This window comes from Ammospiza caudacuta, chromosome 17, assembly GCF_027887145.1.
Source record: "Ammospiza caudacuta isolate bAmmCau1 chromosome 17, bAmmCau1.pri, whole genome shotgun sequence".
Lineage (NCBI taxonomy): Eukaryota > Metazoa > Chordata > Aves > Passeriformes > Passerellidae > Ammospiza > Ammospiza caudacuta.
The window spans coordinates 14,950,587-14,976,758 of record NC_080609.1 but is presented as its reverse complement, the minus strand read 5'-3'; the positions used below and the strand labels follow the sequence as shown (position 1 = coordinate 14,976,758).

The 26,172-nt window shown below is 50.4% G+C and overlaps 3 protein-coding genes across 9 annotated transcripts in view; 2 read left to right on the top strand and 1 right to left on the bottom strand.

The window, feature by feature from the left end:
• The first annotated feature begins 1,041 nt into the window (after positions 1-1,041).
• On the top strand, positions 1,042-12,395 carry FLCN (folliculin). 2 transcript variants are annotated; one of them, XM_058815946.1, is made up of 12 exons: positions 1,042-1,109; positions 2,367-2,650; positions 3,822-3,968; positions 4,602-4,823; positions 5,396-5,556; positions 6,282-6,373; positions 7,096-7,286; positions 7,865-7,978; positions 8,378-8,501; positions 8,748-8,879; positions 10,156-10,261; positions 10,998-12,395. In XM_058815946.1, exons 2-12 carry the CDS (start codon positions 2,402-2,404, stop codon positions 11,197-11,199), a joined length of 1,740 nt encoding a protein of 579 aa, XP_058671929.1. In that variant the 5' UTR covers positions 1,042-1,109; positions 2,367-2,401; the 3' UTR covers positions 11,200-12,395. The 2 variants fall into 2 exon arrangements, with proteins under 2 accessions (XP_058671929.1, XP_058671928.1); XM_058815945.1 differs by lacking the exon at positions 1,042-1,109 and adding an exon at positions 1,256-1,303.
• Positions 12,396-14,048: 1,653 nt separating this feature from the next.
• On the top strand, positions 14,049-15,864 carry PLD6 (phospholipase D family member 6). The gene is made up of 2 exons (XM_058815699.1): positions 14,049-14,442; positions 14,565-15,864. The coding sequence occupies exons 1-2, from the start codon at positions 14,049-14,051 to the stop codon at positions 14,801-14,803; spliced, it is 633 nt and encodes a 210-aa protein (XP_058671682.1). The 3' UTR covers positions 14,804-15,864.
• Positions 15,865-16,286: 422 nt separating this feature from the next.
• The window catches only part of MPRIP (myosin phosphatase Rho interacting protein), a 76,099-nt gene continuing 66,213 nt past the window's right edge, over positions 16,287-26,172 (bottom strand). For 2 of the 6 annotated variants that reach the window (XM_058816368.1, XM_058816372.1), the window contains 4 exons: positions 25,623-25,785; positions 25,226-25,311; positions 24,101-24,166; positions 16,287-21,039 (listed from right to left, as the gene is read on the bottom strand). In XM_058816368.1, the coding sequence (XP_058672351.1) occupies positions 24,134-24,166; positions 25,226-25,311; positions 25,623-25,785 (282 nt within the window). In that variant the 3' untranslated portion in view covers positions 16,287-21,039; positions 24,101-24,133. The remainder of the gene's footprint in view (positions 21,040-24,100; positions 24,167-25,225; positions 25,312-25,622; positions 25,786-26,172) is intronic. The other 4 variants (XM_058816367.1, XM_058816371.1, XM_058816369.1 and 1 more) reach the window with 3 other exon arrangements.

Below are 26,172 nucleotides of genomic sequence, written 5' to 3'. Positions count from 1 at the left end.
CTGTAATAATCCATCTTGCTGACCATCTGGCTATTGTTTTAATCAGAGACATAATTATTGTCCATGTGTGGCTGTGCTTGGATCCAGAGGTGTCTTGTAGCAGCATCAGCAATAGCTGCTATTTCTTGGGATTATAGTACAAGTTTTACTCCTTTGAATAATCTAAGCTGTTATCTACTTGAAAACTTTCTACTTTTGTTCAGATTCAGGTATTTACAGCTCTTTAAGGGGCAACTCCAAGGGGCAGGGGGGAATCTGGTACTTTATTATTTTGAAGCCTAATAGTTCATGTGGAATTTGGTTTAGCTTTCCGTCATAGATTCTTAGAGGTAAATAATCCTTTCATACTTAAACTCGATACCCTGAAGAGAAACAGGAGTCGTTTAATGGAAATGAAGAGCCTGAACAGGTTTAACTTGGGCGTTTGCTCCCCTGCCCTTCTCGGGCTGTACCTGTGCAAACACTTCCACAGAGCCGCTTTATAAATCGGGAAACGACAATATTTGAAACTTTCATCTGCCAAAATCTCACATTCTAAGCACTTTAAGGAATTAACATGGACGGTGGGTGCTGAGTCTCCGATGGAGAAATCGCGCCGAGCCTGAGGAGAACACGGCACCGCCCTGAGGCCAGGGAAAGTCCCGGGAAGGGGCTCTGCGGCAGCTGATGGCGAAGCTCCTTAACGCGGCACACTCCAAACCGGTCCCGGTCCCAGTCCCGGTCCCGGCTCCTTCGGGGGCTCCGCCCGCGGCCACCCCGGGTCCCCTCCCAGAGCCAGCGGGTCACGTGACCCACCGTGCGGCCCATACCACCCTGCGGGGGGAGCGCCGCCCGCTCCCGGTGTGGCACCCGCGGGTTGCTGTCTGCCGCTCGTCCCTTCTCGTGTCCCCGATGATCGGAGATCTCTGCTTCGATCTGCGCTGTGACAGCTGGGCAGGTGTAGCGCGGGAGGGGAGGATGCGTCTTCCAGACCTCCTCACACCCCACCTCCTTTGAGGTAATGGCTCCGCCCGGCCCCTGTGGACAGGGCGGCCCTGGGCCGAGCCACTGCGGCAGCCGGGGGGTGGCGGCTCCCCGGGAGAGCGGCGGGACGGCCAGCTCAGTTCCCGGTACGAACGGATTTCTCATCTCTCTCTTTCTCCTACGTTGTTCTCCATCTTCTCGCTTCTCCGCGGCGGCGGCGGGCGCGCGGGCGGGGAGCTGTCTCTCTGTGTCCCCCCCCAGCTGGCGGTGGGGGTGGTACGGCCGGTGGGTCAGTCGGTGTCAGGCGCCCGCGGACACGGGACGGGCCGGGGGAGCCGCGGTGAGCGGGGGCTCCGGGCACGGGGACCGGGGCCGGGCTGGGGTGATGGGGCACGGGGAACCGGACACTGGACCCGGCGGGACAGGCCGGCCCGGGTCCGGCAGGGCCGGAGGCGTTCGGGTCCGCGGGCGCTCAGCAGGGCCGGCCCGTTCCGGCCTGAGGCTCCGGGCACCGGGGGCTGCTCTGTGCGAGCTCAGCCTTGATCCAGAGGAGGCCACCGGGCTGATCAGGCGGGAAGAGAACCTGTCCTTTGTGGAAAGGCTGGAACAATGGGGATTGTTCAGCCTAGAAAGGAGAAGGCTTCGGGGTGACTTGTTTGTGGCCTTCCAGTACTTAAATAGAACTTACAGGAAAGATGGGAAAGGATATTTACAGGGGTCTGGAGTGACAGGAGAGGGGGGGAACAGCTTCAAACTGACAGCAGGGTTAGACAGGATATTGGGAAGAAATTTGGTCTGTGAGGGTGGTGAGGCCTTTGCACAGGTTGTCCAGAGCAGCTGTGGATGCCCCTGGATCTCTGGAAGTGTCCAAGGTCAGGTTGGATGGGGCTTGGAGCCACCTGGGACAGTGGAACGTGTCCCTGTCAGTGGCAGGAGGTTGTGTTGGATGATTTTCAAGGTCGCTTCCAACCCAAACCATTCTGAGATTCCCTGAACCTGTCCCTGTGATGCTGGAGGTATCTGGGCATGAGGGATTGGTCCAGCCCCATTCCCCCCCATGGGGCCGGAGGTGTCCTGGATCAGCATCCAGCATCTGGGCATGGCAGGCTGGGTTGCTCGAGGCCATCCCATCAGCAAGCAGGAGGTTGGTCCTGGATCAGTGGAATTCCTAGGGAGATGTTGCAGTCACCATCCCTGGAGGTGTTTAAGGAAAGAGTGGGCATGGCACTCAGCGCTCTGATCTGGGTGACAAGGTGGGGTTTGGTCACAGGTTGGACTTGATTATCTCAGGCTGAGCTCAAGGCCAGCTGCTCCGGGTGGGATGCAGAGCAGCCCTGGCAGCAGTGAGGCCTGAGGTATCCTGGGGTATCCCTGTGCTGACCGCGTCTCTGTCCCTGCCGCAGGAGGCCTGGCCTGGCGGCCGCGCTGAGCCCTCACCATGAACGCCATCGTGGCCCTGTGCCATTTCTGCGAGCTGCACGGCCCCCGCACGCTGTTCTGCACCGAGGTGCTGCACTCGCCGCTCCCGCAGGGCGCCGGCAGCGGGGACATCTCCGGGCAGAACGAGCAGGCCGAGGAGGAGGAAGGGGGGATTCAGATGAGCAGCAGGATCCGCTCGCACAGCCCGGCCGAAGGCGCCAGCGCCGACTCCAGCAGCCCTGGCCCAAAGAAATCTGACATGTGTGAGGTAAGTGGGGAAATCTGTGTGTGAGCATTGGTGTCCTTGGCTTGGCTGAAGGGCTCTGGGGTTCTCTGATGTAAATCGAATTGTTTAGAGACAAATAAAAATGTGAACAGCACTGGTTTTGTATGTGTCAGTGCCAGAAGGTCTCCAAGTCGTCATAAACTGCAAACTAGCCCTAACTCTAATCCTAATGACCAACAAGAGGATGAAGGAGTTGAACACATACACCTTGACAGGACCTTGAGGTCTCTTTAAGCTCTGTGATCTGTGATTCTTTTGTGGCTTTGAAATGCTTTCTTTATTCTCAAAGAGCATTTACTTTGTTAGATTAGATCAGATCATTTATTAATAGTAATTTTAAGAGCAGTATTGGTTAGGAAACAAAAAAAAAATAAAGCAAAAATAATAAAAAAATAGGAAATATGTATATTCTCAGTCATTCAGAGCTGTTCAGCCTGGAGAACAGAAGTTTGTGTGGAGACCTTGCAACAACATTCCTGTCTAAAGGGGCTTGCAGGAAATCCAGAGGGGGACTCTTCATCAGGAACTGCAGTGATAGGACAAGGAGTAGTGTGTTGAAACTGAAAGAGGGGAAATTTAGATTAGATATACTAAAGAAATTGTTCCGTGTCAAGGTGGTGAGGCCCTGACACAGAGAAGCTGTGGCTGCCCCATCCCTGGAAGTGTCCCAGGCCAGGCTGGATGGGGCTTGGAGCCACCTGGGATAGTGGAAGGTGTCCCTGCCCATGGGGGTGGAATGAGGGGATCTTTAAGGTCCCTTTCTACCCAAACCATTCTATAATTTTCATACTTGTCCTCTATCAGTACTTCCTCTGATATATTTATTATTTACTTTCCCTTCAGTTGTGGCCAGTTTTGTTTGGCCAATTGGTTTCACAGCTGGTGGAACTGAACTTTACCAGCACCAAGTTCACAGTGGAATTTAATAGTGGAAAATGAGCATAAGACCAGAGAAAGTATATCAGAGTTTTGTGTGAGGAGCTGAGTTCAAATCCTGACCCTGACTCACTTTCCTTGTCTTCTGAGTGTTTGTGTTCCTGTCTGTGTGTGTAAATAACATTTTATGGTGTTTTGGAGGGAACAGTGAGAGCTCTTTGGAAACCTGAGCTACCTGCACGCTCATTTATGGCTGGATTTGCTTTTCTGCCTTCAGGGCTGCCGCTCCCTTGCAGGAGGACACCCAGGGTACGTCAGCCACGACAAGGAGACCTCCATCAAGTACGTCAGCCACCAGCACCCAAACCATCCCCAGCTGTTCAGCATCGTGCGCCAGGCCTGCGTGCGCAGCCTCAGCTGTGAGGTACCTGCCTTGGGCACAGGGAATGCTCTCTGTGCCTCCTCCAGCACTTCAAACCCAAGATATTCCACTGCTGCTCCTGCCTGCTCTGTGCAGACTGGAACATGCAGGGAACAGGGGGAAAGACAGGCACAGAAGTCTGTTATTGCAGGATTGGTGGTGTTTTTTAGCTTGATTTTTGATGACCTCAAGGGTTCCTTCCTCTCACTTTGTGAGGCTAAAAATATGCCCTCCTTGGTTTTGTTCCTTGTGCTTATTATTAGTCATAGTAAGATAACCTGGTTTTTGTAAAAACCTCTGAATGTGGTGTTGAGTGCCCTTTATAGACCATTAATATTCATCCTCTAATAGATATGAAGGAAAAACCTCAAAGATTAATGAACATTTGTGTGTCAGGATCAGCAAAATTCCTTCTGGATTCTCAGTTGAATGGAGCCGAATTCTTAAAATACAGTTAAATTGAAGGGTTTGGAGTGTTTGTAGGATATCTCTGGAAGGCTGTTTGAGCACAGTTTTGGGATAGTATTGTAAAAAGGCTTCATTTATTCACCAAGTGGGTGTTAAAGTGCAGGGAGCTGTTTAGTTGTTACTCTGTGATGTGTTTAATAACTTTGGTGTGTTGTCCCTTCCCTTCAGGTCTGCCCAGGACGTGAAGGCCCTATTTTTTTTGGAGATGAGCAACATGGTTTTGTGTTCAGCCACACCTTCTTTATCAAAGACAGCCTGGCCCGAGGTTTCCAGCGCTGGTACAGCATCATCACCATCATGATGGACCGGATTTACCTCATCAACTCCTGGCCTTTCTTGCTGGGAAAAATCAGAGGCATCATTGATGAGCTGCAGGGCAAAGCACTGAAGGTGGGTCAGTCCCTGTGACTCAGTGTCAGTGCAGCATCATGATCTCTGATTGACAGCTGAGTCAAAAAGCTGATCCAGCTCTTGACAGGGTGGTCATGAAGATTGACACAAGGCTCCAGGGATGTTTATCCCCATCCCTGGAAGTGTTCATGGCCAGGTTGGACAGGGCTTGGAGCATCCCTGATCTCATGGAAGGTGCCAGGTGCCTGTGGCAGGGGGGGTTGGAACAATTTGATCTTCCCAACCCAAACCATCCCAGGATTCTGTGTCTGGGGATGTAGGAGGGAAGGAACAGGAATTTGAAACACTCAGTGCTTTTCACAGAACAGCTTTGTTACAAATGTAATTAAGTCAATCTGGGAAGGACAATGATTTTGGAGCACAGGTGTTACTTGATGACAATTTTAGTCCATCTAAGAATAAGATGTCCCTTCTTTCTCTGTTTTGCCATGACTGGACGAATGTGTGTGACACACCCTTTTCACTTGGTATTTTTGGGGGTTTTTTTTGCCTGAGTTTTGCAAACACTGAACTTCTTCCAGTCAGTGACAGTGCCCTTGCTGTGTGTGCAGGTGTTTGAAGCAGAGCAGTTTGGGTGTCCCCAGCGTGCCCAGCGCATGAACACGGCCTTCACCCCCTTCCTGCACCAGCGCAACGGCAACGCCGCGCGCTCCCTGACCTCGCTGACCAACGACGAGAACCTCTGGGCCTGCCTGCACACCTCCTTTGCCTGGTAATGCACTGCTGGGCTCAGCCTGGGCAGTCCCTCCTCAGGAGGATGCTGCCTGAAACAGTGGGAATGGGATTTGAGTGTTTGGGTGGTTTTTTTGAGGTAATACTCAGACTTTTCTAAGTAGCGTCTTAATTGGAAGGAGCCAACACTGATGTCTTTAGGACAAAAAAATTTCTTTTTGCTGTGAAGTAATACTGATAGAAGCCATGGCTATGCAGATGGAAAGGTTTTGCAGATGGAAAGGTTTTGCAGTGTGGAAGAAAGGAATAAAAGATGCTCCTGCCCCCAGTGTGTTGCACATGGAATTCACAGGTGACAGACCATGGTGCTTCACCTGACAGTGCCCCTGTGCTGCATCAGCAGCGTGGGAGATGCAGCCATTGGGCTCTGAGAGAGTTCAGTTGCTCCAGTGCCTGACTGGCTCATTAAACCTCCCTGGAAAGATGCCACAGGGAGGGTTGCAACACTGGCATGTGATTTGGATGGGGGATAAGCATGCTGCACAAAGAAATTGCAGAACGCTGGGATCTGGGTGACTCTATGTGGCAGGGGTTGTAAGATGGGCTGATAGTCCCACACTCAGGAAAGCACTGGGATGTGCTGGAAGGTAGCACAAAGTGGTTAGTGCTTGGATATTTTGTTTGACATCATGACATAAAGTTTCTTACTGGATTTTTGCACCTGGCAAGCTGCATGACTGCTTCTCTTCCTTTCAATGTCTCCAGGCTGCTGAAGGCTTGTGGTAGCCGGCTTACAGAGAAGCTTCTGGAGGGAGCACCCACAGAAGACACCCTGGTTCAGATGGAAAAACTTGCAGGTGAGACAGAGGTTTCCAGAGCTGCAAAAACCCTCTGAGAATGCTTCAGATGATGAAACACTGAGTTCTTTGATCAGCATCTTCAGCACAGCCATTGCTCATCAGTTTCACCTTGCTGGTAGTCTCTCCCATCTGGAGAGGGCTCTGACAGGAATGTGAAATCCAGGCACCTCAAAGGCTCTCTGCACGTGGTGTTTGTCACTTGAGTAGCAGAGTTGCATCATCAAGATTGTTGCTCTCTGTGGCTGGGCTGGCCCTCCCAGTGAATCTGTACAGCCAGAAGGATTTGCAGTCACAACATATGGATTTCTTGCTTCTTTTTCTACAAACTTTCTAAAAGTAAAGGATCATAGTTTTTTTGGGATTTTTTCCCTAGGTTGAACTATTTTATTAACCGTGTATACTAGAATCTACAAAGCTTTGTCCATAACCTTTAAAACAAGAATAGAGAACATAGCTGATCAAAAAATGTGACTTTCAGTTCTGTAGAAAATGAAAATTCGTTCTTGATCCTTGAGTAGTTATTTTTTATCTGAATTAACACTTAAGTGTGTCTGTGCTGCTGCCAGTACTTTCAGTTACTGTGTTCTGAGCTCTCCCTCTTCCCACATCCACCCAAAATCACATGGCTGCAGCATGTGAGCACTTTCCACTTTCCATTCCTAGAGAGCAGCAATTTTTATGACCAATCTCCCCCTCTGTTTTTTGCGGTTTTTTTTTAGATCTGAAAGAAGAGTCAGAGGGCTGGGACGGTTCTGAGGAAGAAGAGAAGCCTTCTTCCCAGCCAGATGTTGTGGAAGGGCAGGAGCTGTCCAAAAGCTCCCCTGAAACCTCTCTGGTGCCAGATTGCAACAGCTGGAACGTGGCTCACAGGAGGTTGTCAGTGTTCCGTTCTCTCAGGCACATGAGACAGGTAACAGAGGCTGCAGAGTTCACAAGCTCTTTTCTCCTGATAATGTTTGATTTTTTTTTAAGATACATTTATTTCCAGCAATCTGCACATTCCGTGTGCTGTGCTCAGCACAGTGCCTGCCCAGCCAGGAACACAATGTGAACTGGATCTCTGGGCACGCTCCCTTCCTCACATGGGCCTCTGGTGATCAGCAGTCATGTGGGGTGGGGTCAGATGATTTCCCTCAAACTCTGCACTTCTCTTCTTCCCAAGAGCAGTGGCAGTAATTTAATACAGAGGTTCTGCAGCATCTGGAAAGCCAAGCAATATTTGCTTTTTAAAAAAGTGTTTCAAACGGAAAAACGATTTACAAATAGAATAAATTATTCTGTATGGATCTTGCTTATCTGCTGTGCTTCCTGTGACCTGGCTGAGGGGGAAGGTTCATGTGTCCAAGGTTCATGTGCTAAATGTCCATGTCCATTCCTGCTGTCCTGGTCTAGCCCTTTCCTACCTGTCACTCATGTTTTTAACATGGCAAACTAGACATTTCAGTCATTTTTATAACCAATGCAAAATGGTTTGGGTTTTTATTCCAGGTTCTCGGGGCATCAGCATTCCGAATGCTGGCTTGGCATGTTCTGATGGGGAACCAGGTCATCTGGAAAGCTCAGGATGTGGATCTTGTCCAGTCTGCCTTTGATGTCCTACGGGTAGAAACCTTTTCATTTGTTTCTTGGCTGCATATTTATATTTGTACATGTATTTCTCTACTACTCCAGCCTTTATAATGATCTGCCCCAACATGTGATCTTGTGAAGAGTTTGTTCTAAATTATGTGGTTTTGAAAAAAAATAGCAATCAAAATAACCCAAAAAACATGCACAAAACAAAATCCCCTCAACCTCTGGATATCTTGCTTGTCCTCAGTGACTGCAGGGGCTCTCAGGCTGAGTGGGTTACTTTGATCCCCCAGATCAGGAGCATTTTCCTAAGCAGTGCTCCATGTTTTAGCCTGGAAGCTAAGCTCCAGGTTTAGCCCTGGGGGTCAGGGAGGGAATTGCAGTTGGTTGTTGAATTCCAGAGTTTCTCTTGGCTGGTTCTCCCTGCAGACGATGCTGCCCATCGGGTGCGTGCGGATCATCCCCTACAGCGAGCAGTACGAGGAGGCCTATCGCTGCAACTTCCTGGGCCTGGGCCCGCACGTCCAGATCCCTCCCCACATCCTGGCATCTGGTAAGAACCCCTTGCTGAACCCTCTCCTCTCCCTAGTCATGTCAAAAGACACTAGATTTATTTTTTTTTAATAAGAATTGGCTGCATGAAAAAAAGCTCCAACCATTTCATTTTGTTTTCCGCGTGACTTTTCCTGGTCAGTGACTGAAAGATGTGACACCTTCTCTAGGCAAAGCAGGGTCTGTAGCTGTGTTTTAGAGTCTGGGCTAGCACAGCTCATGCTCTTTTGGGCTCTTGTTGCTGCAGAGTTTGCAGTCATTGTGGAAGTCCGTGCTGCCTCCCGCTCCAGCCTCTACCCAACCCTGTTTGATGATGAGCAGTCCCTCAACAAGTACGAGTTCCTTGTCACCAGTGGGAGCCCCGTGGCAGCAGATCGAGGTGGGTGATGGAAGCAGAAAGAGCCTCTGTCACTGAGATTAAAAGAGCATCTTGATCTTTAGCTGGTTTTCATGTACTGGCCCTGAAGGAGGTTTGGGTAGAAGCCAGGTCAATATTCAGCTAGGGGTTAGCTGCTTGAGGTGAGGTTTACCACAGATTGTTTAGTTATAAAACATTTGCTCTACCAGATCAGCATTTTGCTTGTTAATTTTCATAAATGAGAAATGGATTCTGTAACATAGGTATAAGAAAAATTGTAGGGAAATTCTGTAACCCACAGTGAACACTTTCAATCCTGGGATACTCGTGTGTTTATTTTGAGTAAGACTAACTTGTAAGGACCATGACATCACTGATTTTCCATGTTCCACTTGGTAGTCAAATATGGCTGATAGAGAAATACCCAGACTTTTCTATTTAATTTTACCTACTTCCTTCCAGCAGTTGAACACTTGCACCTAGAGGTGATTTGAGTCAGGTCCATCAGTCTTGTCTTTTCTGGGAAGTCTTAATTTAGAAGAATTTGCCTCACTGAGTGTCTCAAAAGACACAGCAGATGGCTCATCCTTCCTCTTGGTCCCTGAAGACAGAGATGCAAAGCAGAGACTTGCTCTCTGCACAGTGCTCTTCCCGTTGTTGATCCCACATGTATAAATACACCAGTTTATTTTCCATCCAGTCGGTGGCATGTCCAGAAACTTCTGCACAAAAATAGTCACTGCAAGGTCTTTTCTCCACCATGGCATCAAACTTACTGGGCCATGGACTGCTGGGGAAAAAAGTCTCCTAGGGACTTCCAAAAAGTGGTCCAGGAATGCTTTGGGTTGGTTGCTGGTTTATTTTTTCACTAAGTATCCTGGAACTGCCCTTAACAAGTGGAACATTAAATCAAGTATAAGTTGGGGGGTTATATTTTTATATGTATGTTTCTATATTGTACAAAGAAGCACGAAGGTCTTTTCATAACCTTGTGTTTTTAATGATCTTTTGATAAGGGCACAACAAAAGCTAAGCAGGAGTTTAAAAGTGGGTCTGAAGAGAAAACAAAGATCCCTGAACCTGTTTGGATGTCTAGGGTCCTTCACTAAACTCCATGTTGCTTCTTTGATCAGATGTGTTTCTAATGGGATGACCTTTAGCTGCTCTTCCATGGCAGTGAAATCCCAGCAGGCCACTGGGGGCTATAGTTAACAATTATTAGCAGTAAAGGTGTAAGCAGTAACCTTTACCTTGTGTGTCCTCTTTCTCACCCTTCCCCCTTTTTCTGCTCCTGCAGTTGGCCCAACAATCTTGAACAAGATCGAAGCTGCCCTGACCAACCAGAACCTCTCAGTGGACGTTGTGGATCAGTGCCTTGTGTGCCTGAAGGAGGAGTGGATGAAGTAAGTACAGCTCCCTTGCTCTCAGAGGAGCAGCTTTGACACAGCAACAGCAGAGTGCAGGACACACTTCAGTCAGGTGACTTCTGCTGCAGCTCATTTGGATTTACAGGAACAAATTAAGTCAGGAGTTAAGAATTTCCTACTCTAGTCCTAACTCTCTTTTTGGCTTTCAGCAGTTCTTAACCTTTATGCTTCAGTTCACACATCTGTAGGTTACCTGCATGACACCACCTGCCTGCCTCACCCAGGTTAGGAGGATTAAAGCTGCAGATCCCTCTGTGCCTGTCAGCGTGGCCATAGCCCAGCACAGCTGACACCCAAACACATGCCCGGGTTCTGCCTTCAGGCTCTGCATTTCAGAGGTGCAGGTAGCTGTAAAGGAGGACCAGTCAGTCATGTGAATAATTCATGGCACATCATGACTGTGTGAATTTACCTGAAGGCAGATGGGCACTGGATGTGTCTCCCAGTTGTCACAATTAATTGTTTTACTTTCTGCTAGAATGAAAAAGCCAAACTAGAAATATGCCCATTATTACTGAAAATGAGTCATCTCCCTGACTAATCATCACCCTTCTTCATCAAAGCATGAGAATAGTTTCAATGAAACACTGGTAGAAGCTTTTATTAACATTTAGTTGCAGTAGGTGCCAAGAGAAGCTCCAGCTCCTCCTTGTTCCCTGTTTGATGGTGTGTGAGTCCATTTGATAATGACAGCAATCTCTTGTTCCTGCAGTAAAGTGAAAGTCCTCTTTAAGTTCACTAAAGTGGACAGCAGACCCAAGGAGGACACCCAAAAGCTGCTGAGCATCCTGGGAGCTGCAGAGGAGGACAATGTCAAACTCCTCAAGTTCTGGATGACCGGCCTGAGCAAGACCTACAAGTCGCACCTGATGTCGACAGTTCGCAGCCCGACGTCCTCAGAGTGCCGGAATTGAAGGGTGCCCAACCCCCTGCTGCCTTCAGAGAAGGGCAGGGACCCCTGGTTACCTCTGCTGAGCCTGCAGCTTGTGCTTTAGGTGGATAGTGAGGCTTCATCACTATTCTCCTGGTCCTCAAACCAACTTGAAGAGTGACTTGAGTCTTTTCTACTTGCTGTGAGACTGGACTAATAAGTGCTAATCCACAGTGCTGCTGTCTCCCCAGGAACTCAGCTCTCAATCTAGACGTGCACACTCAAGACTAAAACACAGCAACGCTCAAAGAATCAGCTAAATTAATTAAAATCCCATCCTGTCCTCATTAGGCATCGTGGTGTGGCAGCAGGCCTCACCTTTAGGTTGCTTGGCAGGCCTGTGACAGCATCCAGAACTCCTGGGAGTGCATATGGTTAATCTCACTGAAATCCCACATAAATCTCCTCAATGCCTGAGAGAACAAGAACCAAAAATAAGAGGCACGTCACAGGGTATGGATCACATGTAAATTATTTCAAACCACTTTGTGCTCAGATTTAAGAGACTATTTTCTGCTGTAGCATAAGTCAGGATATCCCATGGGAGTCCTGTCACTCCTCTTTATTTATTTATAATCTTAACTTGAGACGGTTTTAGCATTTGCTTTGGAAATCTTGTCTGGGAGGGCGAATTGTAAAATAAGAAGCCTCAAAATGCAGCCTGCTTGCCTCTCAGAGGGGAAAATACTCGCCTTGTTTTGCCTGTGGTTGCAGAACTTCCAGGTAATGAAGATAACCTCGCCAGGATAAGGTTCTCTTCTGTCTTTTTTAGCTTCCTAATAAAGCAGAAGAGATTCAACCTGTAGGTGCTCCCTTATATAACTCTATAGTAGCCATTTTTGCTTAATAGTTCCTGAAAACATTGGTGCATTTTTTAATTACCTAACCAGATATTCCTTAGCTGTTCTGTAAGGAATCTCTGTTTCTGTTGTGAAGTCTGGGGTTTATGTCTTTTCTTTTTGTTTTCTGGATCATTATTGGGAACACTTGACATTACCACAGATGTTTTGAACAAGCTAAAGGCAGGTTTTACCCAGGTGACCTTCTACACTCACTCAAGCTCAGAGAGGATGTTCCAGCTTTGTCACAAGTTCTGTTCTTATATATAAAATACGGAGGTTGATTTTTGTCTGGAACATCTGTAAAATGGAGACAGGCATTAAATCTCGTAAGAGCTATTTTTGTAAAATGAACAAAGCCTGGTTTTGTGTTTATTTTCAGTGTGTGTGTTGTTGTGGTGAGGGAAAGCAGCAGCTGATCCACAAAATTCCTGCATCCTTAGCCTAGATCTAATGTAGAGAATTTAATACTGGTCTTTTACTCTTATTTTTGTATTAGTTTCTTGTAGACTAACCTAGTAATTTTATTTTAAAACTATTCTGGTCCAGTCCAGAGCTGTGTAACAGAACAGGTGAGACATCATTTGACATTGAGACCTTCCTGATTGCTGAACTGGATTTGTCTTAAAAAAAACAGCTCTCCCAAGAAATCCAGCATCAAAACCTCACCTAGTGCTTCTTCCCAGAACAGCAAAAGGGTTGGTCACAAGGTCGAGCCGAGGCTGCTGCTGCTCCCTTGCTCCTGGTGAGTTGTGCAGGACGTTGATCCCTCTCCATCCTGACCTGGTAGGCTGTCATGGACAAGCAGACTCAGCTTTGAGCCAGGGCAAGGAAACCACTAAAGCTTATAAAAATGCCCACAGGAAAGAAGGGGGAGAGCTGCCAAGTCAGTGAAGCTCCACCCAGCTGTGCTTGCCTGCCAGAACACATCTGTAGGTGGGATTGCCAAAGGATTGCCTGGGCAGGTTCCTGCAGCTCTCAGGTGAGGCCGCGGCTGCTCCCTTTGCCGTCAGCGAGAGCTGGAATGTGCACAACTCAATTAACAAAAAAATCATCTCTGCAGACACCTTTCAGCACCCTCCTTCCCTCCAAACGATATGCCTCAGAGACAAACTGATGGAGACAGGATAATTCTTTATTCCAGAGTGATTTCTGCCCGGCTGAGCAGCGTGTAGCTGGGAGCGAGGTGGGAGCTGTGAGTGCTGCAGCTGCCGTGTGATGGAGCCAGTGCTGGCTCACTGCTGGCCGCAGCTACAGACAAACCCCTTTGGTGGCAGTTCTGCAGTTACAGACAAACCCTTCTGGTACCAGTTCTGCCACCCCTGTCCCCTCTGCCAGGCAGGGTCGAGCAGCTGATGGTCCCCTCTATTCCACCCTCATGAGACTCCACCTGCAGAGCTGCCTCCAGCTCTGGGCCCGCAGCATCACAAGGGTGTGGAGCTGCTGGAGCGAGCCCAGAGGAGGCCACAGAGATGCTCCAAGGGTTAAAGCCCCTCTGCTCTGGGACAGGCTGGGACAGCTGGGGGTGTTCACCTGGAGAAGACCCAGAGAGGCCTCAGAGCCCCTTCCAGAGCCTAAAGGGGCTCCAGGAGGGCTGGAGAGGGACTTTGGATGAGGGCCTGGAGGGGCAGAACACAGGGAATGGCTTCCCACTGCCAGAGGGCGGGGCTGGACGGGATATTGGGAAGGAATAGCAGAAAGTGTCCCTGCCCATGGCATGGGGCTGGAGCTGGATGATCTCTGAGATCCCTTCCCACTAAACCATTCTGTGATTAAAGGATGGGAATCCGCTGCATGGGCTCGGTGTGCGGTGTCGGGTTCGCTGTCAGGGTTCCGGTACTTGGGGAGGGGTCGGTGTTCGGGGCAGGATCCGGAGCCCCTCGGGGCAGGGTCGGTGTCGGGATGTGGGAGCCCGGCCCAGCCCCGTGTGGCGGCCGCTCCTCCCCGCGGGCCGCTCCCGCCTCCGCCGCGGCTGCGCGGGCCGGGCCGGGCCATGAGGGCGGCGGGGGCGCTGGCGGCGGCGGCCGTGACCGCGGTGGCGCTGGCGGTGGCGGCCTGGCGGCGGGCCCGGCCCGTGCGGGAGGTGCTGTTCTTCCCCTCGCCGCCCTGCTGCATCGAGGCGCTGCTGGCCGAGGCTGCCGAGCCCGGCGCGCCCGCCCGGCCCTGCCCGTGCCCGCTGCCCAGCGGCGACACCGCCCTGAGCCGCCTGGTGCGCCGCCTCCTCTCCGCCCGCCGCTCGCTCGACCTCTGCCTCTTCTCCTTCTCCTGCCCGCAGCTCGCCCGGGCCGTGCAGCTCCTGCACCGCCGCGGGGTCCGCATCCGCCTGGTGACGGACGCGCAGTACATGGGGCTGCACGGCTCCCAGATCGGCCGCCTGCGCCACGCGGGTGAGCGCTGAGGGACCGGGGCCGGGCCTGCCCCGCTGCGGGCCCGGTGAGCCCCGAGTTGTGTCTGACAGCCCCTGTGTGTCTGTGTCTGTCTATCTGTGTCTGTGTGTGTGTCCCTGCAGGGATCCAGGTGCGCCACGACCAGCACAGCGGCTACATGCACCACAAGTTCGCCATCGTGGACCGCAGGATGCTCATCACAGGCTCCCTCAACTGGACCACCCAGGCCATCCAGAGCAACCGCGAGAACGTGCTGGTGGTGGAGGACGCCGAGTACGTGAAGGCTTTCCAGGAGGAGTTTGAAAGGATTTGGGAAGAGTACAATCCTGCCAATTACAGGTTTTTTTCTGAAAGGCAGTAAATGATAGAGCTGCCTCACAGGCCTAGTAGAGCATGGTAACACCCACAGAGTTTATTATTATGTATAGACATCATTGTTTTGTCCATCTGGGTGTAACTTTGGTGGTAAATGTCTCCAGAGAAGTGTTCTCTGCCCTAAAATGCCACAGATCTCTTGCTGTGGGTCATTCCCGTGCTAGAGGGAATGACACAACTGTTTGGTTGTGAGGGTGACAGTGACAGAACTGCATCCATGGGCATTAAAACTTGGGGCAGGCTCGTTGCTGTGCCCTGGTGCAGACCTGGTGTGTTCCTACAGTGCTGAGCTTGTGTGGTAAAAGGAACATTTTCAGCTTGGGATATGGAATGGAATTGTAGCAAATTCCAAATGGAATTGTAGCCCAAGGGCTCCTCTACACTGAAAAGGTAGGGAGAGATAAGAGGGCTACAGCAGAATTAAGAGTTTCTATAGATTAAGTGCCTCAGTTACATTTCTTGTTGGCATTAATTGTTGAAAGTTGGTAAAACGAAATTCCTGGGAAATAGCAACAATTTTTAAGTTTTGATTGTGCACCTGTTTCTTTTGGTTAAAGGTTATCAGAACTCTGGTGTAAAAGATGAACACAGATCAGAACTCTGGTGTAAAAGATGAACACAGATGGTAATGAGAGCTTCTCTTCCAGCAAGGAAGGGTCAGGAGCTCTGGAGGGAAATGGGAGAAATGGTTCTTTGGGATCAGGGTTTATCTGGAGAGCAGACACGGCTGGAGCTGGGTCACCACTTCAGGTGGGCTCTGGAAATCCCACCTGGTTCTTTCAGGTGTTGGGACACCTGTCATGGTCTGTGCCCTCCCCTGGCAGCACCAGTCTGGGGACAGCGAGGGGAGGGAGGTGACACCTCTGTCCCCACAGCTCAGGGTGAAACAAAGATGATGTAAAAACCTCAGAATTTCTAACTCAAAATAGTGCCTATGTAAGAATTGTTTTATACTGAATGGAAAGTGCCTTAATATCTCTCAAAATGAAAAGAGGTTTTTATATTCTGTTACTATTTTTGTTACCAGTAGTGCTGTGATTGGCACTGTTAAATAAACCATTTTCACAGAAAACATCAACAGCTTCATCTGACTTTTTCATTTCAATTCCTGTAGATCCTTACTAAGATATTTATGATCCATGGACATCCCCAGATTTTAGATTTGTTCTGAGAAAGTTTGCATGGGGGAAAGAAAATGATGTTACCTGTATGGATGCACCTTGGGAAGGTCATTCTCCAATAAATCCCATTCAGCAGCACTAGATTTAAACTACTTAAAATATATTATTGCTGTTAAAATGCTGCCTATTGCATTTCCTATGTGAAGGGTGACTATAAAAACCATCTCCCTTTTCCTGCTCTGACCTCTGCCCCATTCTTCCTTCTTTTTAGAAATAAATCTGTCACACACGGCGTGCAAAGGGTGGTGGAAAAATAGTTTATTACCATATAGTTAATGTAAAGTTAGGTAATTATATTTACAAAGTAAAAATGATCAGCTACATCCAGGGGAGCCTAGCGTGTCACACAAGGTTTGTAAGGAATAAATACAGTGAGAAAAAGTGACGTTTCTAGTAGAGCCAGCAATTGATCAGGAATGGTGGTTCTTAAAAAAGCACTGGAGAATAAACTGGGAGTGGAAGGGGGAAGGAGAGAGGAACTCACACACGGGGAGGAACAGGAGCTTTCCACACCCTCCCCTCTGCAGGGGATAAATCGATGTGTGAGAGCCCCGGGGCTGCAGCACTGGCACAGCTGGAGCTGAGGGATGGCTGCTCTGTCACATCAGCACAGAAACTGCTCTGGGAGACGATGAATCCTCCACCCCCAGTGCTCCCAGTGCCCGGGCTGCTCCCTCCCAGGCACAGATGTGACCCAGAACCAGTCCCCACTGCTGGGTGAAGCTCTGCCCTGACAGAGACAAGGCTGGGCTGTTCCGAGGCCACAGGAGGAAACCTGGCCATGAACACCTGAAATGCCACATCAGACACCACCCTTGGCCTCACAGAACCTCCTTCTCCCAAACCTCCATCCTTCCAAGTGATTCTCTAAACTCCCAAGTCATCCAGAACTCCAGGAAGAGGCACAAGGGCCAAGCCAGAGGATTTCTGGTTCCTACTCACCCCAGTCTCCAGTGTTTTACATGCTTTGCTTTCTCTAGGTGAGAACAGTGAGCACGCTTGTCCTGCACACAGGGTGAAGAAAGCACGAAGAAAATAATGCTAATTGCACCCATTATTCACGAGCTCAGAGCCAGCTGGGCTAGTTCAACTTGTCAGGTTTCTCTGGTAAATCCCACACCCTCTGTTTCCTCAGCAGCCTCACACTGAGGTTGTTTCCCTGTGTCTGCAGCAGTGCTTTCACTTTTCTTGTTGTAGTTCCACTGGTTGGAAGTTACTCAGTGAGTTACAGCTCATGGCCAGGCTGCTGCGTGATTTTCGTGTGTGCAGGGGGCTGTGGCTGGCAGGGAGCTGTTGGTGCTCTCTATAAAAACAGGGCACAGTTTGCACATGCACAGCACTGATGCTGCTATCAAACACAAGGTTATTGAGGCCTCTGACTGGAAAAAAATACCCCAAATTTATAGCAAAGAAGGTTACAGTGGTCAAACAGAGTGTACACAATCTTCAGGCAGGTACCTGCAAAGCTAAAGGCATAGATCAGCAGAAAAGGTTTGAAAAGGTTTTTAAACAGTCCTCAAACCCCCAAAAAAGCAGTTTATCAGGGCAGGTGGGGTGGGTTGGACTCGTTACACTCATTCGTCCTCTCCCAACCCACTTTGTGGGGCCTCTGTGCTAAAACAAGACTTAAAAATCAAACCCACAACTCAGTGACAAAAGAGAACCCTCTGCAAACTGCTGAGGAATAAATATTTACACTGCACTGCTTGGAATACTATACAGGTATTAAATTACTTTTGTTTTTAAAAAAGAAGAATAAGAAAGCTTTTTTTTTTACCTAAAAAAATGGAAAAAATATAGAGCAAAGGCAAGCCACAACAAACTAAGTATCCAAACCAGGACAAATATGTAAAGGTCTTGTGGAAGTGCCATCAAATAGAGTAGGTACAAAATGTGAGCACTTTTATTACAGCCCTGTTCTCTGGTACCATAAAAAGGGAATTTTCTGGTTTGCAAGCCAGCACCAATTCTAAGCAATTCTATTTTTGAAACAAATGAACACAATTTGCTTCTTTTTTTAACACATGGGCAAAGAACAGGTAACATTTAAAGAAGGATTCTGTCTGGCTCAGGGGAGATGGTGCAAATGGGAGGAAAATTTTACTCAGGAAAAATAGGATTACTTGGAGCCAACAAGGCTCCAAGACCTGTGCCTTTGCTGCACTTGAGTTTTCCTAAACCTCCCTTTTTGGTGCTATCAATAGTGAGGAGTGATACAGAATGCAGCAGCTTGCCCACACACTTTCTAATTTAAATAGCCACTGATTAATCCCAAAAGATGGATGAAGCCTGGAGCAGGAAGAGGCAGGAGGATAACTGAGGATCACTGCTATGAGTAAAAGGACTTCTCCCTTTAATTTCAAGGCTCTACAGCAGGAATATTTCAGTTTGGGGCTGTTTATTGGCGCTGCAGGTTCTTTTTCTTTAAATGGAGGTGAAGTGCTGCCCCTGGCCTTGGAGAGATGCTCACACTGACCAGAGGAGCCCAGAGCCCTCAGCACAGGTTCAGAACATTTGGATGCATAAGGGACCTTCCTCCCTCCTCTTCCTCTCAGTGACCCCCACAATTCACAGCTCCCACCTTAAACACACCCCAGACATCCTTCCCAAGCACTGCCCCAGAGGGTGCAGCTGCTCCTGATGATGCTCAGCCCTGGCTGTACAGCTGACCAAGATTCTCTGTTTATTTGTCCAGAGGAGCCCATGGAAAATAACTGCTCCTACAAGCTGAGCAGGATTTGCTGGGGAATCTAAGAAAGGGCAAGGTCCACATGGCAAGAAGGAGACCAGGATGTTCTGCTTGGTTGGCTGAAAAGGACAAAGTCCCACCATGAGTCTACAGAGAAGAGGAGGAGGAGGAGGAGGAGGAGGAGGAGGGGGGGGGGGGGGGTTCTAGAGCCGGTGACACCCTGCAATGGAGAGCAATGACAATAACAAGGCCCACGTGCCATCCCAAATCCTTGCTGCCTCCCACAGGAGATCAGAGCTCACCTCAGACAGCAGAGCAGCCAGGGCCGATCCAGGTGGGTCCCCAGGAAGGTCCCCAGGCTCTCCAGACCATGGAAGTGCTGTGGTGAGCTCGGAGTGGCTCTGCAGGCTGCCCCTGCCCACATCTGAGGGCACTGCTGATGAGGGAAAGGCTTTGTGTCCAACAGGATGAGCACCTTTCCTGCCCTGCTCCACCTCCAGCACCTCCATGCACAGCCAGGCACACAGAGCATCCCTGCTGTGTCCCCTGCAAGGTGCTGCCATCCTGCCTGGGGACAAAGGGGCTCCTCTGGGCAGGACCAGTGCCAAGCAAGACCACACAAGCTGGACAAGAGCCTGACTCCCACCATAGTCCAGTGACACCGTGTCCTGCTGAGGGTCCTGCTGGAAAAAAGAGATTCTGCTCCCAGGAGGGTGAAGGTGACTCTGGCAGCTGCCGTGGTCCAGCCTGGCAGGACTGGGGGTCCTTCACCAGCCCCATGGGGCTCTGAGAGCTGCACCTGTACCAAGCACCACACCCAAAAACAGCAGGGAAGCACCAGGAGCTGCTGGCTCAACCTTGGCTGCGTGCCTGAAGGACAAGAGGAAGCTCTGCTCCGCTGAAGGCCAGGATATCTTCCACATCCCAGCCTGAAGAGGTCACTCAGCACCCAACCAGGCTGGGAAGCCAATGTGCCAGAATCTCCTTCAGCCCTGGTGACCTTCCAGGTGGCATCTTGAGATTTATTCAGGAATGAAGCTCCACACCTGCAAAGCAGCACAGGCTTCTCCTAGGCAGCCTCTGCTCAGCTGGCTGTGACCATCTAGTGCTACCAGCTCCTCATCCCTTGGTTTGTATGCATTTATCTGCCTCATGGTGCTAAATTGTATGTTTTAAGTACAGAAGCTATTAGGACTGAGAAGGTCTGAAGCACATACTGGTTTTGAGATCTTTATTTCAGGAAAAGATTAAAGAATTAAAATAGGAGCTGCCCTGCTGACAAGAAGAGTTGAATTCAAGAAGCTGGTAAAAAAGGAGCATTATATGCATTGAGCACTGTGCATTTTCAGTCAATATTGGCTCTACTTTCTACTCTACTTTCCTTTGACTAGGAAAAGGGAGTTTCACATGCGCACAGACCCTGGGATACACGGGATTCGATGAGAGGAAGGGAGTAACAGCAAAAAAAAAAAAAAAAAAAAATTAAAGAGAGTGCTGGGCTTGATCTAACAGAGGCAAGAAAGTGATCTTACAGCTCGGCCCCTGAACACCAACTCCGGCCACCGGCAGACGGGAGCGAGGACGCGCCGACGGCGCCGGCTCGAGGGTGCTCTTCAGTAGCTGCAGCTCCCCATCCACAACCACCTGGGCAGCCACCCAAGCTGGCCAGGCTTCGGTGGCACCTACATTCAGGACACGGCACAGTCACGGGGCAGGAGAATCACTTCTTGCATCCTTCTCCAGCCAGATGTCAGTGTGGTACCTCCAGGCTGCGGGCGCCGGCGCGGGCTCAGCTCCCCGGCAGCTTCCCCCGGCTTTCCCCCCTTGTAGGTGCAAGTAATGCAGTGGAGATCAATGGTTAGATCAGGCTCCTGTGTGCTCTGGGCACGGGGTCTCTAGACAGCAGTAAGAGCTCGGTCTGGCTGACAGCACCCAGGCCCTGCTCGCTCTTCCCAACAGAGCTATAGCTTATTAACAGGCTGCTGAGCCTTAATACTGACACTTAGTGTAATGGTTTACAGTAAAGAAAGGATTCTCCTACAAAGCGCCGAAGAGAGGGGGGGAAAACCCCACTCCAATCCCTTCCTCTCCCTCTCAGAGTCTCTGGAGCATCTCACAAGCAGGGAAAGGAGCTGGGGAGGCGAGGGGAGGGCACCGCCAGGTCCCGTCGGGGCGTCAGGACAACGACAGCGAGGACATCGTAAGGAGCAGAGACAAACGGTGCTGGTGCTGTGCTGCCTCAAGCTGGGAGGTGCGCGTGGTCAAGCGGAGCGGGGAGAACTAGTCTTTCTTCAAGTCCCTGGATTCAAAAAGCTTCAGGCGTTCTTGCACAGTCAGGCCTTCCTTCAGACTCTGCGAGACACAAAAGACAGAGAGCGGAGTTGGGGCAGGGGCGGCGCTCAGGCACAGCCGTGGCAGCGGAGTGGGATCCTGGGCGAGGATTAGTGGGACATGCTGAGGAGAACACACGGTTATGGAGGGCAGCTACTGCCTGGAGACAGGGTGAGATTGCAGATGAACCAGGCGACGAACCAGAAGCAATGAGAGGCACATCATGCTGCAAGCAGGATTAGCTGACTTGGGAACGACCCCTGTGCTGGGGTGGCTTTATGGTGCATGTATCCCCACTCTGGTTAGCCCAGAAATAAGTTTTGCACCTTACAGACTGGTTCTGAGAGTGAAGGGGGGAAGAAGAAGCATGCAGAAATATTTTCCCAAACTGGTTGGGGGAGAGGCTGCTTGAATCTGCTTTCTAGAGGAATCTCTTTGGAGGTTCCCTCCCAAATTTGCCCGAAACCAGGACACCCCCGGGCTCACAGGGCACTGCTGGATGGGGCAATTCCAGCAAGTGAGCTCCAGGCAGGCCAGCTGGGATCTGCTGTGCTGAAGGCCCAGGATGCTGAGCTGGACCTGCAGGCTGGTCCTTCCCAGCCTGCCCCACCATGCAGCACCCATGGGGACAGTCCTGGCCACACTCCGTGCAGGATTTGCTCAGGAAACCCTGGAAACTGCTGTGTGCTGCCAATGACCATCCCATCCCTTCTCTCACCCCACCCTGGGACAGCCCACAGTTAGACAGAGGATCCTAAATGTGGCTCATGGCTGATCCAATTCAGATGCAGCATCCAGATTTCAAGGCACAACTCTCAGTTGGCCAGCAGCCCCCTGGCACGTGGAGTTGTAAAATCCATCAGCTACACATGAGGACTCAGTAGCACAGTATTGAGAGGGGCAGAAACCCAGAAACAAATTGCCTGACTCCTGTAGGACAGCTTTAAATTGAAACCAGCCTGAGGAGATGCACCAGTCCAATGGCAGCACCCTCCTTCCTGCAGCCCCAAACCTGTGGCACAAGAGACTGAGGAGAGCAAAGCATTAGGTGGTGAGCTGTCCCTGTAGATGAGGAGGCACAGCCACCTCCCATCCCTAAAACAGCCCCATAGCCAGGGCTCTGCCCCTCTGTGCCCCACTGCCTGTCCCAGCCCCACAGCTCTGCCTGCCAGCCCCGTCCTTGGAACTTGCAAGGAATTCATGCTGCAGCTGGACATGATTCACTGCACAGACCAAGCCCTGGCACCTTCAAAGGCACAGATTGCAGGGATGGAAATCAGCTCCTATAGGAAAGTCTGAGAGAACTGGGATTGTCTGGTCTGAAGAAGGCTCAAGGTAACCTTAAGGCCCCTTCCAGAGACCAAAGGGGCTCCAGGAGAGCTGGAGAGGGACTTTGGAGAGAGCTTGGAGTGACAGACAAGAGGGGACGGCTTTCCATTACCAGAGGGCAGGGATGGATGGGATACAGGGAATAAATTCTTCCCTGTGAGGGTGGTGATGCCCTGGCACAGGGTGCCCAGAGGAGCTGTGGCTGCCCCTGGATCCCTGGAAATGTTCCAGGCCAGGCTGAACAGGGCTTGGAGCATCCTGGGATAGTGGAAGGTGTCCCTGCCCATGACAGGGGGTTGGAACTGGATGACTTCTCATCCTTTCCAACCCAAACCATTCTGCGATTCCATGATCTTACTATCAGGCAGCCACCTCCCTTCCCTGGCTGTGGGACTGTTCTACCACAGCAGCAGGTTGGACTTTTGGGCTGCATTTTCCTTCCCATGTATTTAACAAGGCAGGACTCCATGATAAACTTGCCCCAGGGCTGTGCAGATTCCCATGGTTACTGTATTTCTGGAAATGTTTTTCCTCCCACAGGCCCACGAACACAGAAGGGCTTTGCCAGGCAGCATGGAAATGAAAGCACTAAATTGGAGTGGATTTCCAAATGCTGAGTGCTCTCTTTCCAAGGGGCAGCAGAGTCTCCTGGGATGAGAGGCTCTGAGCACACACTTCCTAAAGGAAGTTTACTTTGGGCCTCTTTAAATGGGAGCAGCTCATGCATTCCAGTTCTCACATCTGATTTTTCAGTGGATGGAAAGAGACACCAGGAGTCATCAGCCTGTTCTGCCTGATGGCACAAATTCCAGCAAATTCAGCCCCCAGGCAGTCCCACAACCGTTTCAGTTGCTGATGAGGAGAGCCTGATGAAGTGAGACTAATGCAGGGTGATATCTGTGATAAAGGAATCTTCCACAGACTTCCTGGGGCTCTCCACCCACCGTGCTGGGAGCTCCCTTCTCCTAACCAGCCTCTGCAGGTGCTCCCACCTCAGTCTTTGCCATGGGCCAGGAAATTCACTATTGCTCCAGTTAATGGAGGTATCTGGCTCATTAGAATCAGCCTCATTTCTTATCAGCTCCCTCCTTTTGGTGGATGAGCTTGGAAGCCTTGGAGGCTCAGGGATGGAGAGCAGGAGGAGAAGGTAACTGGGCTCTTGCTCAGGCATGGATCAACCTGAAAAAGCAGCAACTGCAGGTAAAGGAAATCAGAGCAGTCCAGAACATTCCCTCTGCAGCTGAGGTGGCTGAGACCATTTTCCATGCTCCAGGCTGTTATGGGAAGTACACTCAAAGGCATCCCAGATTATTCCTGCACCTGGCTAACAGCAAAACAGGTGTTTTCCTACGAGACCTGGACAGTGCTGGAGTTTAGTCTGAGGCATGCAGAGTCATTCAGGCATGCACACTCAGTGTCCCACACTCCCAACACAGTAAACAGAAAATGTGCCCCACCATGTCCAAATGCTCTCTGTGATGATGAGCTGTGTTGGTGAGGGTGGGAAGAGCAGGAAGACAAAAAAGCCACATTCCCCAGGGAAGAGGCAGAGAGACTTTGTTCCACACAGATCCTGGGTACACTGACTTCTCCCCTCCCCTTCCCCCTCACCCAGGAGAAGAATTAGCAGTGAATAAACCTGTCAGTCAGTCAGTCAGTCAGTCAGTCATTAAGAGAGGAGGGATCTAGTTTGGCAGGGAGGTGTGAGCAGTGCATGCAGAGGTTGGGCCGTGGGCGGTGCCGCTGTGTTTACCTACGTGGCAGGGAACCTGGACTCGGGTTCATTTCAGTTATCCCATGAGACCTGCTCAATAACGGACTGTTGAAGGAAAAAGCAAAATAAAACAAAAAAAGAACAAAAAAAACAAAAGAAGAAGCTCATAAATCCCACGTGAATTTGCGCTGGCGCAGCCCCAGCCCCCCATCCCGCAGCGATGCCCTGGCACAGCCCCTGCTCCTTCTCCTCTCCTTCCCCACCAAGCAACACACATGGGCACCACACAGAAAGTGATCTGAGTTGAAGTGGTGAAGGGAAACCCAGCATCAGAGTGGCCCAGCAGGTCTGGGCTGCCCCAAAATGTGCCAAGTCCCTCTCTGTTCCCCGGGTGCCCTGAGCTGAGGAGCTGCTGCTCACAGAGCTCCGAGTGTTTCCCCACCTGGGCACCAAGCTCAAAGTATTCTGCCTGCCCTGCAAGGGCCCAACCACTTCAAACATCAGCAAGAGACACCAGGTGAGAGGCAAAGCAGGTTTGCTCATGCTGAGCTTCCTCCCAAGTGCCCTATGTTTAATGCTGACTCCTGATCAGCATTATTTGCCCTTCCTTATCCCCAGTCCCACATGATGGAACTGGCTGCCAAGGAGAGCTTGGCACAGCATCACTGGGCTTTGGGATCAACAGCAAGCACAGAAGGACCACAGAAGCACAGGGCCATCTGCACCATGTTAACACACAAGCAAAATGTGTGTTAAATATGCCCAGGACCCAGACATTGCTGATACACATAAAGACAAAAAAATCTTGCAGTGATGAACACTAAACTAGAATGATGGGTATATTTCCACCTATATTTCAGCTGAAAAGAAGGAGCAGATACTGGAATAGTCCTCCTGTGAAAGACCAAGGAATAAGGAGAATGTCAGCCTTTTTCCCAACCAGGGAGCAGCTTCATGCCTCCATCTGAGCAAGGTCTAGAGTGGGCCCTGCCTGGCTGCCCAGTCAGTCCTTTTGCAGTAAAAAACCATCCAGGCTAGCACTAGTGGCTGGGAAATTCTTAATTTTGTTCCCCGTGCCCATTTCTTCCCATTTGGGATCCCCATCAAAGAGAAATGCTGGGCATTCCTCACTCCCATCCCACTGGGCAGGACATCTGAGCTCACCTTTGACCTGATATTCCTTAGTTGCCGGCTAACACTGGATCTGTCTTTCTTCAAGAAATCAGGGTTGCTTTTTGATTTCATAATATCTGGGAAGAAGCAAAAGAAGTGGGATTAGCCTGGTGCCTACTGCCTTCCTGCAAGGACAGGGCTGAGGCTGTGCCCTCCCAGCCCAGGACAGTGCCCCAATGAGCCCAAGGGCAGAGGGGGCTTTTGGACATCCCTGCATCACGAGGTTTTCCTGATGCAAAACACCAGAAGGCTTTCAAAGCCCATCAGCTTTGGGCTGGAAGGCCAAGTTCTACACTCAGACCCATTCCTGCACAAGGGTTTGTATTCCAGGATTCCCTGTTAGCTCAGGACACCCAAGACTGCTTAGAGCTGCTGGAGGAGGACTGACCATATCCCGATACAGTGGTGTTCACAGGGGATTTCTCTCCCTGAGCTTCTGTGGCTGCTTTCAGCTGCTCTTTCAACCTGCTGATATCACAGTCTGCCTTGGCCTTCACGATGCTCAGCTCCGTGTAGATGTCTTTGTACTTGTCGCTGGCGTATTTCTTATCCTGGCAAGGGAACAAGAACAACCCCATGGAGCCAGACAGACAGCTGGAGCCCAGGGGTTTGTGGATGCACTCAAGAGGAGCTTGGCAAATGCCGACGGAAGAAGAGCCGGCAGCGGGAGAGAGGCTTGGCCAGGGCAGCTCACACCCTGAAAGCTGCTTCCAACAGGGAATGGAGACGGACAGAGAGAGCAGAGAGCCAAGGGCCAGCACAGTCCCTGCAGCCCCTCAGCTACAGGGCTCTTAGTGGCTTTTCATTTTAGCCAAGACACAGAATTCAAGCAGAATTCCCAGAAATGGCTTTGGTTTGTCCAGAGCAAACCAGTTCCACCGCTGCGAGGCTGGGCAGATCTCTAACACTGATTGTTTGTGCCAGTTAAATCTGATCTG

Coding starts and splice junctions, on each gene's coding strand:
- PLD6 (XM_058815699.1), top strand. CDS start 14,049: ATGAGGGCGGCGGGGGCGCTGGCGGCGGCGGCCGTGACCGCGGTGGCG. Junction 14,443..14,564: donor CGGCCGCCTGCGCCACGCGG/GTGAGCGCTGAG, acceptor GTGTCCCTGCAG/GGATCCAGGTGCGCCACGAC.
- FLCN (XM_058815946.1), top strand. CDS start 2,402: ATGAACGCCATCGTGGCCCTGTGCCATTTCTGCGAGCTGCACGGCCCC. Junction 6,374..7,095: donor TCAGATGGAAAAACTTGCAG/GTGAGACAGAGG, acceptor GTTTTTTTTTAG/ATCTGAAAGAAGAGTCAGAG. Junction 10,262..10,997: donor CTGAAGGAGGAGTGGATGAA/GTAAGTACAGCT, acceptor TTGTTCCTGCAG/TAAAGTGAAAGTCCTCTTTA.